A 19034-nucleotide genomic window follows, 5' to 3' on the forward strand; every position below is an offset into this window, starting at 1 on the left:
TTCTGTTTTATATCAGTCACACAATGCACTTTCTCTAGGTGTTAAATTAGTAATACAGCGTATGTGTGTACATGTTTCCCATTCAGGGGTTCATGACCAGGTGGAATGAGGGTGGTCTCTGAGTCACCTGGAGAGCTTTATAAAACTCCACCTTACCCTCATCCCCAACGGTGCTCCCCAACCTCCCACCATGATAGCTGAATGTCAGAACCTAGAGGGAAGGGGGTAAGATGGGTGTGGTACATGGATGAATTGGCCAGGGACTCCTGGGGCTGTGCAACCCACACTCTCCTCGTGTTGGTGGACTGTGAAAATCAAGGATGTCTGAAACTTTTTCCAGTTGAGTGCTATAGAATCTAGACAAAAGTTAATTTGGAAAGGAAGTTTGGGGTAGCCATTCATAAACACATGTAATGGACTCTTCTTGAAGGGCTACGGAACAGATGACAGGCCTCCAAGAGGGTTAGAATAAGTGAGTATGACTCCGTCTATTTTCAGTAAATAAATGATTGATTCCTTGGCTTCCAGGAAAACAATGAAAAGCATCTACATTGCCTTTGTATTTTTTAAATCAGCAAATTGAGCTTACTCAGATTACCTTAGGCTTGAGAGGGATAGAAAAGTATTGCAAAGTAGTCTGACACTGGTGGGAAAATGGAGTTGATCCCACACAAAAACTATGTTTAGGGAAAAATTGACACTAAAATGGAACAAATTTGGTAGCAAAATAAGGAGATAATTCAGCAGAGAGGTAAACTGCTCTTTACTAAAGGAGCAAGCTTTTTTTTTTTTAAAGTTGTTTCATTTGGCATAGAAATAATTTCAAGTTAGAACCTGTGTTTTCCTTTTTTCTATCTTTTTAAAATAAAAGTGGCGGGTTCATTTTTTCCGTAGCATACCTCCTTCTGCCCTGCCATTCCAGTTGTCAGTGGGGTGCTGAGAACATACTCTTCTACTGAAACTGAGTTTTCTGTCATCTCATTCCCCGAGCTTCCCTGGAAGATTAGCAGAATGGAAAACCTAGGTTTTAAATAAGAACTAACTTATCAATCATATGCTCTTTTAAATTGAGGAAGTCTTTTTTTAAAAAAAAAAAAAAGTTGTTGGTGAGAACAGAGAAGAATAATTACAGTATAGCCATCAATCTAGCAGAGTTGAGTGTGGTCTTTTGTGAAACCATTTGCTCAGACTTGTAAACAACTTCAAACAGAAATCTATCTAATCATAAGAAGATTGTAAATACCAAAATAGGAGGCTCTAAACAGGTAAAAATATTTTAAGTAACACTTATCTGCTTAGTATTAACTAGAGGTAATAGTTACATTTGGGTAAAACTGAAATTGTATTTGATTCACTTTTTTCATCACTAATTACATTACTTCTGTAGCAAAGAGTGAATGGTTTGGGTTCTCTTTTGCCCTGGGTAAAATATCAGTTCCAAACTTCCAAGGCTTTTTGTGGATATCATAGCTTTATGAGGGTTACAAAAGGTCAAAACCCATTCCAAACCAATTTTTGACAGTTCTAAAAAACTCTGTGAAAATCATTTTGCCTCCTCCTGTTTTATATAATCTGAAATAAATATCAAGGAAGTCTTTTACTGCAGACTCATATTTGTTTCATACAAGTTTCCTTGTAAAGTTCATCTATAGGATGAATTGCAGCCTGTTTGTTCCACTGTATAGAAACAATTCAAGATTCTAATTTTGAGTGTAGCAGTGGTGCTCCTTCCATAGTGATGAACTTTACACTTTGGAAATGTCATCAAGGAGCTCAGGCAAAAACCGAACAGTTCCAGTGGTGAGTGAAAGCCTTGTTTATAGTGCCTGTGTGACTTCCTTAAAACGGAAAAGCACAACAGAGATGTGAGTCACAACACAGAAACTCGGAAAGGCTTTTCACAGAAAATAGGTAAATACTGCAGAAAAGGAGATATTTCTAGAGTTGATTTATGAGACAAAGGAACTGATCTAAATGTTTGCTATATATTATATTGTACTAGTATCCTTTTACCAAATATGTTGATTAACAAATATAGGCATTTTCCAGGATAAAGATTCATGTTAATGGGATGAGATATGTAACTTGATAGTTACAGAATGCAATAAGACATAGAGAAACATAATAAACATATATATATACTGGGATCTTGACCATGTGAGTCCATGAAAGTCTGTGAGGTTTTTTTTTTTTTTTTTTTTTTTTTTTTCTTTTTTGAGACGAAATCTTACACTGTCACCTGGCCTGGAGTGCAGTGGCACAGTCTCAGCTCACTGCAACCTCCGCCTCTCAGTTTCATGTGATTCTCCTGCCTCAGCCTCCCAAGTAGCTGAGACTATAGGCGCACACTGCCACACCCAGCTGTTTTTTTGTATTTTTAGTAGATACAGGGTTTCACTATGTTGGCCAGACTGGTCTGGAACTCCTGACCTTGTGATCCACCCACCTCGGCCTCCCAAAGTGCTGGGATTACAGGCATGAACCACCGTGCCCGGCCAAGTCTGTGAGTTTTTATTGCAACTAAGAAGGAATAGTCATAAAGGGATTTGATTTTGAACCAAGACTGAAAGGAACTCAAGGCTACTTTTTGGCGGATAAAAAGATGGCTGCCACTGTATATATATATAGGATCAGTCTGAACAGAGATATTAATTTTGGAGGGAGAACGTTATTTGAAGTACAGCAGATAGATTTGCTTGACTGGTATGGAAAGCAAGAACGGTTCTGTGATCTCTGATAGTTGTGACTTAATGGGAAGACTTTATTTCAATCAGATGATAAGAGCATGAATTAGAAGTCCTTTGATTGTTGCAGATGAACTGTCACATCAGGAAAGCATTCTGGCAGTGGCTGGAGGGACAGATAAGTTAGCGGGGAGTAACTAGAATATGAACCTTGGAGAAAATGTAGTTTAAGTATAAATATGAATATAAATATTGAACTCTGGTAAATGAATAAATGGTATTAGTTTCCTGAAAAAAAAAAAAAAAAACCCTCCATACACTCATACACTCCTGTCAACATGCATACCTCATAGTACATTCACTTTTGCAGGCTTGGTTCATCATAAGTTCTGAAATTGTTAATTATAAATATATTCTCTAAGGACTTTCAGGGTGCACAGCATGTACGTATATCAGGTAGAAAGTGTATCTTTTTATCATGAAACTTACATAAACATAAACCTTGTAGATTTGTGTATTTTTGTGGCAGTTTTCCAACAGATGAAAGTAAGTGTCTTGAGGAAGGAAGGGGGGCTCTCTTTTCTAATTGCAGGGAGGTACCGTGTGGGTTAGCTGTGGCCTTGGATGGTAACCTGCCTGACTGCTGTCCTCCTCCTGATGTGACAGCCCTGAGTTCCATTTCAGATCCAGCGCTAAGTTTCCAAGAATGAGATTCAGAAGTTTGGGTGAGGGGAGGGGGAGCAACAACTGTACCCAAGTGTCAGAGCCAGGCTGCACTCAGGCCTGAGGCTCAGCTTTTAGGAACCAAGGTCTAGTTTCAGGGATAAGAATATTACTGGTAGGAAGCCTATTATTGTGTGTTTCGAAAGAGGGGGCTTTGTAATTCTTTTCAAGTCAGAGGACTCCATCCCATGGGGGTATCTGTGGAACTGCTGAATCTTTAATGACGTATGATCTTGGTTCCTTTAAGTTAAGTTTGCCTGATAGTAACCATTATACCTCTCTCAGAAGAACCAAGATATACTGTTCTCCAGGAAGGAAATCTCAAAGAGCCAACAATCTTTCTAGGATATTCATGTCTTTCCTGTAATAATGTTTTCTGAAGTTAGGTAGTATTTGATACAAACAAAAGGACATATGTAACCTACATAAATTGTGCAGCATAACAATAATCAACTTCCCATCTTAAAAAACAGAATACTTCTAGAACTTTTTCCCCTAACTGTAGTCTTCTGCTCATTTTATCCCTGTGTCTCCAGGACAGAGGTAGCTGATATCTTCATTTTTATGTAAATTTTTCCTTTGCTCTTCTCTTACATTGTTATTAAAATAGTTTTATCGCATACATATGTATTCTTAAACCATTTCCTTTTGCATGTTTTTCAGTTTTGTAAGATTGCATCATAGTAGTCTTGTGGGACTTGTTTTTTTTAATTCAATATTATGTGTTTCTGAAACACAATATAGCTCATAGCCATAGCTAATTCTGTAGTCTAACTTTCCATTGTAGGGATATTTATCTGTTTTTGGCTCAGTAAATATTTGGATTGTTTCCTTGCTTTTCTTTTTTATTCTTTTGACAATAACGCTGGTAAAGATATTTCTGTACATGTCTCCTGGTGCCCAGTGGGAAGAATTTCTCTAGGAATGCATTTTTCAAACCCTTTAGATGCAGCATGAAATGTATTTTCATTGTTACATGGTTATTACATGATACAATCCATATCTTTTAAATCCATTTTCATGTTTATTTTCTATTCTCTTTCATTAAAACAAATGCCACTGTGATATGACCTAGGGATACAGCCTGGACTCTGAAAAAACACTCCTCCAAGACAGAACTTCTCCAACTTCAGTGTGCAAGTGAAGATTCAGCTTCAGGAGGTCAGAAGTAGGGCCTGAGTATCTGCATTCCTAGTAAGCTTCCAGGGGATGCTGCTGTGCTGGTGTGAGAACCAACACTATTTTGAATAGCAGGGCTCTAGGCTGTTTCTCAAATTTCTCTGATGACAAGAATCACCCAGGCTGCTTCTTATGATACAAATTCTGGGGCTTCATTGCAGGCCCAACAAATCTAAGTCTCTGGGGATGAGGCCTAGAGAGATTTATAGGGTCATGTGTTGCATAATGACATTTTGGTCAACTGCAGACCACATATACAACTGTGGTCCCATATGATTATAATACCATGTTTTCACTGTACCGTTTCTATGTTTAGATACAAAAATAGTTACCAGTGTGTTTCTGTTGCCTACAATATTCAATACAGAAACATGCTGTTCAGGTTTGTAGCCTAGAGGCAGTAGGTGGCACCCTATAGCCTGGGTGTGGAGTAGGCTCTACTGTGTATGTTTGGGTAAGTGCACTCTATGATGTTCACACAATGAAATCACCTAACAATCCATTTCTCAGAATGTATCTCTGTTTTTGGGAGATGCATGACTGTATTTTTGAAAATATGCCAGGTTATTCTTCTAAGTGAAGAAATCCTATTCTAGGATATATGCCTAAGAATATAACAGTTGGATTGTATTCTAAGGTTAGCTTTACAAGATGATGCCAACTTGTGTTCTATAGTGGCTGTACCAATTCCCACTCTCATTAATGATGTATAACATATTGCTTTGATCTACATTCTGCCAACAATCAGTATTACCAGACTTTCTAATTTTTGTGAATCTGATGGATATAGAATGGAATTTACTTTGACTCTAATGTGCATTTCCCAGATTAGTATTAAGCTTGAGCATATTTTCACGTTTGTGGTCTATAATTTTCCTCTTCTTCAAAAGTCCTGTTCTTTTACCAACTTTTCTTTTGAGTTGTCGTCTTTTTCTTGTGATTAGTGGAAGTTCTGTATATAATCAATATCTCTCATTTGTTTAGTGGTTGCCAATGTCTTCTATTCTGTGCTTTGCCTTTTACTTTTCTACTAAATACCTCTTTATATCGTTTGTCTTTATTGTGTTTGGTTGTTTTCCCTTCTTTACAAGAATAAGGTTTTAGCTTAGGTTTTCACTTATGATACATTTTGATAAATATGTTCTTAATTTTAATGTAGCATAAATTATTGAGCTTTTCATTGATAGTTGGTGCTTAAGAACTATTTCTTTGCCCTGTAATCAGAAAAAATAATCCCCTACATTCTTTAGTTTAAAAAATTAAATTTGGGTTTTTATGCTTCTAATTGAGTCGGAATTTATTTTTGTATATGATACAGAGTAGGAATCCACTTCTCCTAGCACCACTTGTGTTTCCCCCTGGAATCAGAAATGCCACCTCTATCATATAGAACACCAAGATTTCTGTTGTGCTCCATGTCTGTTCTTTCAGCAACACCACACTGTGTAGTTACTGTAGCTTTTAAATAACTCTTGGTATCTGATAGAACAAATTTTCCTACCTCATTCTTCCTACGGAGTGTTCTGTTTGGGGACCTTTGCACTTCTTTATTTACTTTAGAATCAATTTATCAAGTTCCTTAAAACTTTAATTAGGTTTTAATTGAAATTGTAGTGATTCTATAGATTAGCTTGGGGAGAACTGACACCTTTACCATATTGAGTCTGCCCGTTCATAAACATGGTATAACTCCAATTATTTTGATCCTCACTAATGTCTTTCAATGAGGTTTTGGATTTTTATCTATTATTGGTGTCTTGTAAGATTTATTCCTGGGTTCCTTATATCATTTGATCTTGTTGTAAATGAAAAAAATTCAGTAATGTTTCAGTTTGATAATATACAAAAAATGCAGAGGAGTTCAAAATTAATCCCATATTTGGTCACCTTGCTAACATTTGCTATTTCTGTATAACTTATAGGTCCTGCTTGTGTGCCAAGCCTGTCACACTGTCTGTGTACAATTAAAGTGCTGTTTTTTCTTGTTTCATTCTTATACTTTTCATTTATTACTGTACTGAATAGAACCTCCAGGAAAATGTTGTAGTGAAACAGCTTAGATTTATTTTTTGTAAACAGATTTGGAAAATTTTACACGATGTTGATTTTACTTTTAATTCTCTGGGCGTTTTAATAGACAAGATTTTATTTACATGTATTGTCATTACTAGTATATACTAGTAGTAATATATACTAGTAGTACTACTAGTATATATTACTACTACTAGTGGTAGACTTCTGTGTACCACTTTTCTGTTTGCTTTCTGGTGTTTCCTGTTTTTCTACATTTCCCCTCACCCCTTGCCTTTTTTCTTTTCTTTTGTTTTTTTTCCATAATTGACTGAAATAACTTTTTTTCTTTAGATGAGTTACTTGTTACTGAAGGTATTATCCTATGGCTATCTGTATAGTGATTACCCTAGAGAGTTTGGCTTGCATACTTAAAGTCTGTAGTTGATATCTTAAACTTCCCTTCCCAGTGATGGAAAGATCTTACAACACTGTAACTCTGAGCATTGCCCTACCTGTGTATATGCTCTTGTTGTCGGCAGTCTAATTCTGTATATATATATAAAAAGCTCTAAAATTAGACAGTATTGTTATTTTACAAACATAAGTTTTTATGTTTTTTTGCTCACCATTTCTTCTAGCATCTCAGACCTTCTTTCAAAACTCATTTTTCTTTTTGAAGGTGATCCTTTATTGCAGGTTCATTGGTAGTAAGTTCACTCAGGTACAATTCTTTGAAATTAGCTTTATTTTGTCTTGATCCTTGAATGATTGTTTTGCTATGTATATAGTTCTAAGTTGACATATTCATATTTTCTCTTTGTACTTTGAATATTTCGTTCCCTTGTTTTTTGCCTTCCACTGTTGTTGTTGAGAACTCTTTGGTCAATCTGCCATTACTTTGTAGGTGATGTGCTTTTTCTCTCTAGATGCTTTTGAGATCATCTCTTTGATTATTTTGGTGTTGGTAGTTTAACTACATTATGTCTAAATGTGGAATTTAATTTTTCTATCTTTTGTATATGTTATACTTTCTGTATCTTTTGACTGATATCTCTTGTCAGTTCTGGAAATTTCTCAGACATTATGTCTTCAGTTAGTGCCTCTCCTCTGTTCCCTGTGTTCTACTTCTGGAATGCCAATTAGACATAGATACACCCTCTAATTTTGCCCTCCATCTTCCTTTCTTATTTTCTATTATGTTCCTATTTCTATTTTTCTGTGCTACATTCTAGATAATTTCCTCTGATCCATGCACTACTTCACTAATTCTGTCTTAAGCTGTGTCCAATCTTGCTGTCAGTTTTATACAGTACATAATTAATGTCCTATCCATTGAGGTTTTTGTTTTATTTCGACAGTGTTATTATTTCTAAAAGTTTGGCATTACATTTAAATAAAAACCAGGTACCTTGAATGACTAGCCCAGGGTCCAGTATGTATTCTTTTACTTTATTTTTATTTAAATGTACTAGCCAAACCAAGAACTAAGCAAAGCATTTGGACATACTGCATTACCTAACATTCAACATTATCTAACACCGCTAGGGAGTGCTCCCTCTAGGCTGTCAGTTGTGGCCTATGTTTAGAGTGTTATTTTCCCTTACCTGAGATCTGTGTTCTTACCATAAGTGTATATCCTAGTTATTTTATTATATAAGATAATCCTGCATGTTTGCCATAACATGTGAATAGGAATTCCAGCTTTCAAGTATGATGGAAGTTTAAATGATTAGTTTTTTTAATTTTAAATTTAATAATTTAAATTAGATTATTTAGTTGCTATGTAGATAATCTATTTCCCAGTGAGATGGGGCAGTAGTTTACTTACCTTTACAATTTAGGCGGAGTTCAAACCAGCATTTGGAATACATGAAAGACATGGTGAGACTATGTCCATCTTAAACCAAGAAATAAAGTAGAATGATTTTGTGTAGACTTTGGCATTGTTACACTTTCCTTCATTTATTCTGTAAGACTATTTTTTTCCTTCTCTTAAACGAGTACTGTTTTTGAAATTTGGCCTATTTGTTAGGAAGATACTATTCTCCCTTATATAGGATTGTATGATTTATTTAAGAAAAACAGATTGTTTCCAAGGGCATTTTTTTGATTCTCGTTATGATAAAATGTGAAAACTATTAATGTGATATCTATGAAAAGTATTCTGGAGGAAAAATATATTCAAATTTATATAATTTTTAGGATACGTTCGAATTCATTCCATTACATCACCAATACATAGATGCCTGTAGGGCAGTGTAAATTAAAGATTGTTGTATCCCAGCAATTTCAGCTTGACTGACAAGGTACTTTTTAAACTCTTGAAAGCACTGACCAATTGAAAGTCTTTAACTACTTCACCTAAAAACAAGGCCATGTACCCAGAATCGTTGCTGCTTAGGAATACTGAATTTTGGGGTAGGCCACTACAATATTAGTTACTCAGACCTTTGCTCTGATTTCACTAAATAGTAAAGTAAAGGGAGCTATTGCTTTATTATTTTGTCACCCTCTAGTGTGACTGGTGAGGCAGAAGTACAATAGCTGGAGGTCCTGAAGGGGCCCACCATGCCATTCTGGTTGTTATTCCCTTTATTGTAATAGACCTCCATAGAGTTCATTGAGAGGTAGAAAAGAGAAACCTGTTAGTGGGAGCATTGGTTGTAATCTATGTTTTTGATTATCAGTGACAGGATCCTAAAATTACACCCAGATATCTCTCAAAGGTTCTGAAATTGAGTTTCTGAAAAAGCACTGTAGTAGTAATAGAAGGTAAAGTACGGAGTTCCAAAGAAATGAGCTGTGAATTGAACCTGCAATGGAAATTGATCCTATCAGTCAGTTTTTGCCCTTGTTCATAGAAAATAGGACTGAATGTAGAAGGAGCCAGGATCACTGATTAAATAGGATGCTGAAGTGCTGGAGGCTAGAAGTGGGCTTGCTCGTCCCTTAGGTCAGACTTCTCTGCTGGAAACCTGGCTCAAGCTGGCAGAAAAAGAACAGAATGAAAAATGCTGCAGGCATCAGTGGGAGAGTAGGTAAGAGCTCACTGACTGAGCTTCCGGCGCGACAGCCAGTGCACTTCTCCGTAGGGAGGCCATTCTCATCTCTTATCATGAATCAGTGGGCCCACAGTGGACCGCCTGGCCTCATGATTCATGCCAATGGGGCCTGTCATGATACCCTTTCAGGGAAGCAGGGAGGCATCACTGTGGCCAGAGGGTGTGAGTGTGAAGAAAAATGGCTTTGGAATCAATTCCATTCTCTGTAGCATCTTCAGGATTGTGAGGAAAGAGGAGAAATTTCCTACAACTAGTGGTCCTATGAATACTATTTATTACCCTGTTATCTAACTGTAAGAGATTTATATTGTGCACATAGAATGCTTGTAATGCTCTGCCAAGTTTTGGGGGGGACAGTGTTTGTATTCTACTCCCAGAAATGCAGTGTGAGTTGCAATTTGCCTACCAAAATTACACATTTCTGGTTATGAAGTTGCCATTTGTTTCCTACAGTGTGATAAATTTCTACAGTCATGCCCTTCAGAGTGTTCAGTGATCATCAGCATAACTCACTAGAGTAAATGTCCCTGTGGAATGCCTCATTCACAGTTAGCAGCACACTAATGGAAATCGTTCTGCAGAAACATTGAAAACAAAGGTATTATAAAACACTAACTCGAGATGTAATTATTATAAATCATTGCTGGATCAGAATTTAATTTTGCAGAATGGCAGAAAAAAAGTAAAAACAGAAGCATTGAAATCAGGCAATTTGCTTAGTATGAGTTAAAAGAATTGTCTGATTTCGTTAGTCATTGGTCATAGCCTATCAACACTATCATTAAAGGAGGCTGCTGTCATAGGTACATGGTAGCACATGGCATTTCCTTTATGTTATTTTATGCATGTGCTTTACCAGCCATTTCCCCATCCCTCTTAACTTTGCCTTTGGACCCTGATAAGAGAAAATGACAGTACTCCATCTGAAGTGGACCATGTCACTGTGTCATGGTATTGATTTAACTTATCCTGTAAGCTTTTGACAAATGAGAATCAGAGTCAAAGAGGCCTTCATCCCTATCCTATGTTGATGTGACCCTTCCTACCCCCATTGATATTGACCCTGCCATGTTGATAGCAACACATTAGTAGACACAGCAGAACTACAGACCATAGTCAAAGGCTGACAGAGGGCACAAAGGAAAATACTCTGCAAAAGCTTCCGTAAGATAGTTTTGCTTTGGTTAACTGTAGTTATGCTTCAACGTAAAGATGCAAGCCAGGGCGTGCCACCCTCTTTTCATCTAAGATTTAGACCTCATACAGCCTCTTGTCTCCTGTCTGATTACCACTCATGACAATAGGCAATTTAGAGCCTTTGTCATAGAAATGATTGTTTTGTGTTAGGCTTAGCTATAGTACTTGGCAAATGTATGGGAAATCTGAGACATAATTTTACCATGATGGAATTCTAAAAGGTACTCACAGAGAAAGGGAGCGTGCATTTCAAGAATGCTTGACCAGTAGACAGACAGAAGCCTTTGTTTTCAGTCCTGCATTTTAATTTAAGTATATATTTTCTTGGATAAGGAATACTGAATGATGCAGACTTATTTATGCAGTAGAAAATAGTTTTCCATTGAAATTAAGTTAGAACTATACTTCTTGCTTAAACTAATATCTGAAGCCTTTAGTCATTTTATTAGCCAGTAAAATTGATGAAAACCTTAGGAAAATGCGTTAGAACAGTCCTGTGATGAATAGGAGGCCTGGGATTAATAAGGAAAAGGGCAAAGGGATGCATGTTGATCTGTGTACGTATAGGGATCTGGAGCTTATTGGAAGTTTTTATGAACATTCAACTAATGAAGCATTATATAAAATTAGACATTTCCGTTAAGTTGTAAAAGTTACTAATCTGGAAAAAAAACCTTCAATGTTCTTCTAAATAATTTATTTATGACATTTTCCCGACAGTAGTAATTTAAATATGAAAAATTAATTTTGTAATAAGGAACATTCCATGAGAATGCCACTCATGATTTCTTGGAGGAGTTTTCATCTTTGGTTCTTAGATTTATTACAGGACAGAGTAGCATGAATGATCTTTATTAATCCCATTTTATGACTGTAGCAGATATCTGGTAAATTCTACGTTGCATATTTAACATTATTCCATTTTAAACATTTTCATTTGTCAGAGGTTGCAGGTAAAAAGGGGGGATTTTAAGTTCTCTCTATGGCATAAATGATGGAGAAAACAGACACAAAGAATTTATGCGCAAATAGGAATCAAGAAGTGAACTTCAGCAATAGTCCAGACAAGTTTGCAGCACCCTGAAGTGCAGGCCAGGCTCTTTGGTACAGCTGAACTGGGAAATATGGCCTTGACCCTCTCGTCTATAGAATTAGCAGGAAAAGGGGGAAGAATTCCTATCAGCACTTTTGTCTCAAGTTTAAATACATTGGATCTTTATTATATTGTACATTCTTTGGTCATGTTTTAGGTGAAGTCTTAGTATCTTTAATATCCTGATTTCTTCTTATTTGATTCTCTTGAGTTTGGTAGAGACAACAGTGGAGTGGGGACGGCATGATTTGTAGTTGTCAGATCTAACTACAGATTTGTTCGAGTGCCACAGCAAACCCTGACCCTGGTCAAGTTATTGAGCCTACCTTGGTCACAATTTTTGTGTCTATATATTAGAAATAAAAATATTTACAGGATTATTTTAAGGAATAGGAAATATATAGAAAGCAACTCACACTTAGTAAGTGTGCAATAAACTGTAGCTTTCATATCTCAAGTTTATTGTCCCTTCTCAATTGTAGATCTCTTTACATTCATATTTGGTGAGCACACTTCAGACAAACAAAAATCAAAATTATGAATCAAATGACCTATGGGTATATAACACAAAACATTTTAGGTTAGGCTTTTCCTAAAACCCTGAATGCTAAATTTTTTGTAGCAGTGCATGGTACATTATAAGTGCTTGGTAAATGTTATTTATGTAGTAGTATTTATTTTCATCATTATTTCATAAACAAATTTAAGCTTTCTCTGCATATATTTTGTTTTAAATTATGCAAAAATGCTTATATTCTGTCCATGTCATTTAGATTTCTACGCTTGAAACTGTACCTGGAGCTTGGGCTAAAATAAGAATACTAAGAAATTGTCATGAACAGACAAGAATTACTTTAGCATTGATTGTGTGGAATTCTATTCAGATTGAAATCCAAAAACACCTGTTCTGCTCAGAAGTTTATGTTCTCTTACTATATTATTTCATGTATAATTCTCAAACTTTTATGTTTTCCAATTACATAATTATAAATTAATGTTTAAAGATAAAACACATGTATCAGTATTAAGATTGGTTTATTTTGGCTGGGTGTGGTGGCACACGCCTGTAGTCCCAGCACTTTGGGAGGCCGAGGCGGGTGGATCATGAGGTCAAGAGATCGAGACCATCCTGGCTAACACGGTGAAACCCTGTCTCTACTAAAAATATACAAAAAAAAAAAAAATTAGCTGGAGGTGGTGACAGGCGCCTGTAGTCCCAGCTACTCGGGAGGCTGAGGGAGGAGAATGGCATGAACCCAGGAGGTGGAGCCTGCAGTGAGCCGAGATCATGCCACTGCACTCCAGCCTGGGCGACAGTGCAAGACTCCGTCTCAAAAAAAAAGCACAGATTGGTTTATTTTATCAGAGACCCAGAGAAAAAGAGGCTTAAATAAGATGGCATTTAATTTTTCCTAATGACGAGTTTGGAAGTAGGAAGGTCAGGGCTGGCATGGTAGCTCAGTGATATCAGAGACCCTGGCTCCTCCTTCATCATTGCTTTGAATTCTTAACATTTAAGTGTCTCATGATTCACTATGGCTGCCTGAGCTCCAAACGTCATATCCTCCATCCAGCTAATAGGAAAGAAGAAGGACCAAAGATGGGGAGCCCCTGCCTTTTAAGAACACCTCTCAGAAACTATTTTGGACATTTCATCTTACATGTCATTCATCAGAACTTAGGCACATGGCCACATCTATCTGCAGAAAATAATGGAAACTTTCATCTTTATTCTTGGTAGCCACATGCCTAGCCAAGATTTAGGGATTTATTATCCAGGAAGAAGAGGAGACCAGATGTTGGGGACAACCAGGAATATCTGTGACCTTTGGGATTGACTTGAGCCTTTATCTTTCTTCTCTCTCATGTTTTCTTTTGTCTTCTTTTCTAAATAGATCCCATGCGAGGCCCAAGAAAACTAGAAGTAGTGGAGGTCAAATCTCGGCAAATCACTATCCGCTGGGAGCCATTTGGATATAATGTAACTCGTTGCCACAGTTATAATCTCACTGTCCACTACTGTTACCAAGTTGGAGGACAAGAACAAGTGCGAGAAGAAGTAAGCTGGGATACAGAAAACTCACACCCTCAACACACGATCACTAACCTGTCACCATACACCAATGTCAGTGTGAAACTGATCCTCATGAACCCAGAGGGCCGGAAGGAAAGCCAAGAACTCATAGTGCAGACAGATGAAGACCGTGAGTACCTTTGAATGATATGTTTATGTAAAACATGTTCTTTCAAAAAGCAACTTTTGTTTCAAGATCTTTGCTGTGCAGATGGAAGAAAGAACTACTTATATTGTTGAACAACACAAATATGTATCTGTACTCTATATTCTTAAGCGCTGATTGAAAGAGGGAAAAGGGAGTAGAGATATAGAAATGTCATTCTTTATTACTCATATAGTTACTTTTCTATATATAATCATTTCCATATTGGTCTCAATAGTTCTTCATTCAAGTTTTATTTCATTGGGCTGAAAAATTGTTGTTTTGGGTATTAGATTATTTATATAAAATGTTTATCTAAATATATTTAAATGGCATTCTGAAACATTTTTCATAGTTCAGATAAAATTTCAGCACAAAATAGAGGCTGCCCTTGCTTTTCAACACAGTCTTGAGAAACTGTAAGTTGGTGGTCATGAAATAGGTCATTTTTCTCCACAGGAACAATGTTGAAACCGGATGTTACTTTAATAAACAACTACTTAACAAATAAACCATGCATGTCACCAGTAACACATCAAAAAAGCAAATATACAGGAAACCTCCATAATAATTTAAAACAGTAAAATTATGCCTTGAATCTCATAGCATGGATATAAATGTTTCTTTACACAGATGATACAGGGAACCCTTGTATATAATAGCATATTCATATAGTACATAAAATACAATGGTAGCATATCATACATTTGACCTAAAAATCATTTTTCAGGCATCAAAATAAGTGACAAAGAATGTAGGAAGCCCATTAAACGAATGAACTGACTATTCCTAAGAAAAATAGTTGTTTAGCTTTTTGTTTCTTCATGTAACTGATAATGTAATTTTGACCATTGATTAAATCATGAGTTAAACGTTTAGACTACTCTATCGTTTCATTTAAAGAGCTAAAAAAGTATTTTTGAGTGTTTCTACCTACCCAGCACCTGCATATTTCTGTAGAAGAAAAACATAGAAATAGCTGGAGTAGATGACGAGCTCACTGCACATCCTCTCTTTCCTCTTTTATTGTCCCTCAGGTCCTGCTTGTGTTGGTTCCTCTCAAGCAGTTGTTTGAGAGGGAGTCTAAGTTTGATGGAAGCCACTCAGGCAAGGCTGAGACCAGAAGCTCTATTTCTGTTTCTTCCAACTCTCTCTCATCTCCCAGAAGAGGAGAAGATGGTGTCCACATTGTCATCAAGTTATGGCTGGCTCCTTCCTGCCCTGCATTTCTCTATTGCCTCTGGTCCTGACATCTGTTGTTTCTACTTCCAAAGTTTTAGATTGTTCTTTTCTGTCAATTTCCATTGCCTGTATTCAAATCCTTATTATTTTATGCTGAAATTTCTATAATTGTTTCTACCTTTTCTTTGTGGTTCCAGCCTTTTTCTATTCTAATGCCCCCCCCCCCCCCCCCACTCACTCACTAACTGATCTTAAAAATATATTTTCATCTTGGCTCTCTCTCTACAAGAGTCTTGAGTGGCTCTTCCACTTAATCTTCATTCCAGTGCCTTGGCTGTCAAGGTCTTCTATATTCTTGGCTCATATTCTAGGAGTAATAACTTCTCCTTCACAGCAGCTTGTTCTGCAAAGCCATCCCTGAATGCTGGTCCCTGTGCCTGCTCTGTGCATCCTGGGCTTCCCATTGTTGCCTGATTGTTCTCCTTGGCCAGTTGGGGCCTCTCCTGGCCACTTCTCAGGCTCACCTACTCTGCTACCCGCTGAAGCTCTCCTCACATTTCAGGTCCTTCACATAGCTGTCTCCAGCTCTTCAGTCCGTGTTACTCACATCCTTCTGACCTTATTTGTACTTCATAAGATCCTTAAATCTCTGACCCTCAATTTCCTGATCTGAGAAGTGAGAATAATAACAATTCTTAGATACATTAGGGATAGAAGAAATTTACATGGAGAGCTGGTTGTAGCTGTCAGAAAGGGGCCTTTCTTAGTATTGTAATGATTCATAGCCACTCATGATTCTTCTTTGCTCCTTCATTATGTTATTTATATGTATTTTTTCTTTTTATTGTAAACTACTTGACAAGAAGTACTGTCTGTTTTTCTTCTATAGCAATAGGCGTGATATTGAGTAAGTAATAAACACCCCAAAATACCTTATATCTTTAAATGAAATAATAAAGTATTGTTGATAAGCATTTAATTCATGTTTTAATAAACAATAATGGTTACATCAATGAGAGAAATAAAATGCAGTCACTTCCAGATATATATTGCTAAAGCATGAACCTATTGAACACTGTGGGTTTCAAATTGAGAACTGTCATGAGCTAGGAATTCTGTTAAATTCCATCAAAACATGAGGACGGAATTACTTTGTTTAAATTATCTTGCTAGTCCCTGAAGCTGGAGCATGCATTACTTCCAAATAAAAATCTATTGTTTTCCTAGCACACTAGCATTTCATTAATTAGAAAAAACTTTAATTTCAAATTGTATTTTGTAACCCCTCCAAAAAAAAAATACTTCAGAAAAGGCAGAGAGAAGAAAGAAATAGAATAATTGTCAAACAATATCCAGTTTGAAGAGAAAAGAATTGAGGAGTCACTTTGTCCATCGACAAAGGTTATAATTCATTGAACACTGTGAGTTTTATTGTAGTATAATACTTTTATTGAAATATAGTTTGTTTCATCAGAAATTGTGTGGGAAAAAATTTACCTTTCATTAATGTTAGTATAATCCTATACAGCCGAGGGATAAGTTGTACAAACCTAGGTATTATGGCTTTATATCCCAGATCCTGAATTCCCAGAGCTTCTAAAAATAGGTACTAGACCTAAGTTACTATGAGGTACTGTCTTCCCTAACTTAATTAGTAGTATATTAATTATTTATTCATATTGTTTTAATTTACTTTGTCTCTGACCTTAAAGTGATTATCTGAATCCCCACTAGGGTTTCCTGTCAACTATTCTACTGCCATCTACCACAGGGTCACCACCAGTACATTCTAATAAGTCCATCCTTCTGAGATACCCTCTTCCTAACATGATTTTGAATACCTCCTATGTCATATTACTGTTAGTATTTTCTTTTATACGAATTGAATGAAACAAATATTTGTTTTTGCTAACTCTTCACCTTCTTTACATCTGCACATGGATTAACACTTATTTTCAAATAAGAAATATCATTGGCTGCTCCGCCTATGGAGTAGCCATTCTTTTGTTCCTTTGCTTTCTTAATAAACTTGCTTTCACTTAAAAAGAAAAAGAAATATCATCACAAAATAGAGTCAGTCACTCATCTTAGTTATCTTGATGCTGTGAGAAAACTGATGATGTCATCATCATAAACACTTTGAAGGTTAAGAGGAAGAGACTTAGTCGAGTTTTCTCAGGCATGGCCTGTTTTAGTTCAACTTCTAATTATGATGAACATTTTAGTCTCAGAGCTTGGAATTCCAGTGTTCTTAGGACTCACCAGTGTTGTCATTTCTAATGTTTTTTGTTGCTTCAATGTAGTCGTATATAAATTTCTTCAACATAGGACTAACAATTATTTTCATATTTATGTGCTATTTAGAATTTGAATGTTAAAATTAACTTGGCTGGGTATAGTAACTCATGCCTATAATCCCAGTACTTTGGGAGGCCAAGGCAGGAGGGGATCACTTGAGCCCATGAGTTTGAGACCAGCCTGGGAAACATAGACCCTGTCACTACAAAAATTAAAAATAAATTAGCCGGCATGCTGGTGCATACTTATGGTCCCAGCTACTCAGAAGGTTGAGGTGAGAGATGACTTAAACCTGGGAGGTTGAGGCTGCAGTGTGCAATGCTAGCCCCACTGCACTCCAGCCCAGATGACAGAGCAAGACCCTATTTCCAAAAAAACAAAAAATCAACTTAATCCAACTTCATTTTAGGAATGAGGCAAATGTGACCTAAAGAGGTTCAATGATTTGTCCAAATTGCACAATTTAATCATTTGTTAGTCTTAAGTCAGAACCCAGGCCTCCCATATGAATCAGCATTTTTTCTTCTGCCAAACAACACTTGACTTTAATTGGAATAACTGTAAATGTTCTACATTTACATATAAGTAGCCTCTCATCTCAAAAAAAATAGGTGTACTATCTATGAGTCCTTTTGAAATCCTAGGCAGGCTTTCCAATCTGTGGTGGTCTTAGCAATCATTAAAAGATTACTCATATCCTTTCACAATCTAAAACATTTTTTCCAACCCCTTTTAAAAAAGTTTTTTGAGATATGTTTGTCCATTCACCATTTGATAAACATTTGGGTTGTTTTCACTTTTTGGCTATTATGAATAATGCTGCTATGTATATTCAGGAACAAGTTTTTGAATTAACATTTTTTTTTACTTTTCCTGAGTACATACCTAGGAGTGAAATTGTTGGGTTATGTTGTAAATCTACTGGTGTTTAACCAATTGAGGCACTGCCAGAGTGTTTTCAAAGTAGTGGCATGACTTTACCTTCCCTCCAGCAGGGTATCGGGTTTCCGATTACTCTTCCTTCTTGCCAGCACTTGTTATCATGTCTTTTTGTTACAGTAATGCTAATGGGTGTGAGGTGATATCTCATTATGGTTTTGATTTACAGTGCTTGCTAGCTAATGATACTGAGTATCTTTTCCTGTGCTTATTGGCTATTTGTTTGTCTTTTTTGGAGAACTGTTTATTCAGGTCCTTTGCCCATTTCTAATTGTACTATTTGTTATCTTATTATTGGGTTTTAATATAGTTCCTTTGATATTCTAGATACAAATCTCTTATATATATGATATGCAGAAGCCTTCTCCCATTCTGTGTCTTGTCTTAATAGTGTCCTTTGATGCCCAAAAGGTTTTCATTGTGATAATGTACATTTTATCTAGAT

The 19034-nt window shown here is 36.4% G+C and overlaps 1 protein-coding gene across 10 annotated transcripts in view; it reads left to right on the forward strand.

Moving 5' to 3' along the window:
- PTPRM (protein tyrosine phosphatase receptor type M) overlaps positions 1–19034 on the forward strand; it is an 840314-nt gene that overhangs the window by 478874 nt on the left and 342406 nt on the right. For all 10 annotated transcript variants that reach the window (XM_058438632.1, XM_058438634.1, XM_058438633.1 and 7 more), the window contains one exon: positions 13847–14155. In XM_058438632.1, the coding sequence (XP_058294615.1) occupies positions 13847–14155 (309 nt within the window). The remainder of the gene's footprint in view (positions 1–13846; positions 14156–19034) is intronic.

Source organism: Hylobates moloch, unplaced genomic scaffold (assembly GCF_009828535.3).
Source record: "Hylobates moloch isolate HMO894 unplaced genomic scaffold, HMol_V3 SCAFFOLD_5, whole genome shotgun sequence".
Taxonomy (NCBI): domain Eukaryota; kingdom Metazoa; phylum Chordata; class Mammalia; order Primates; family Hylobatidae; genus Hylobates; species Hylobates moloch.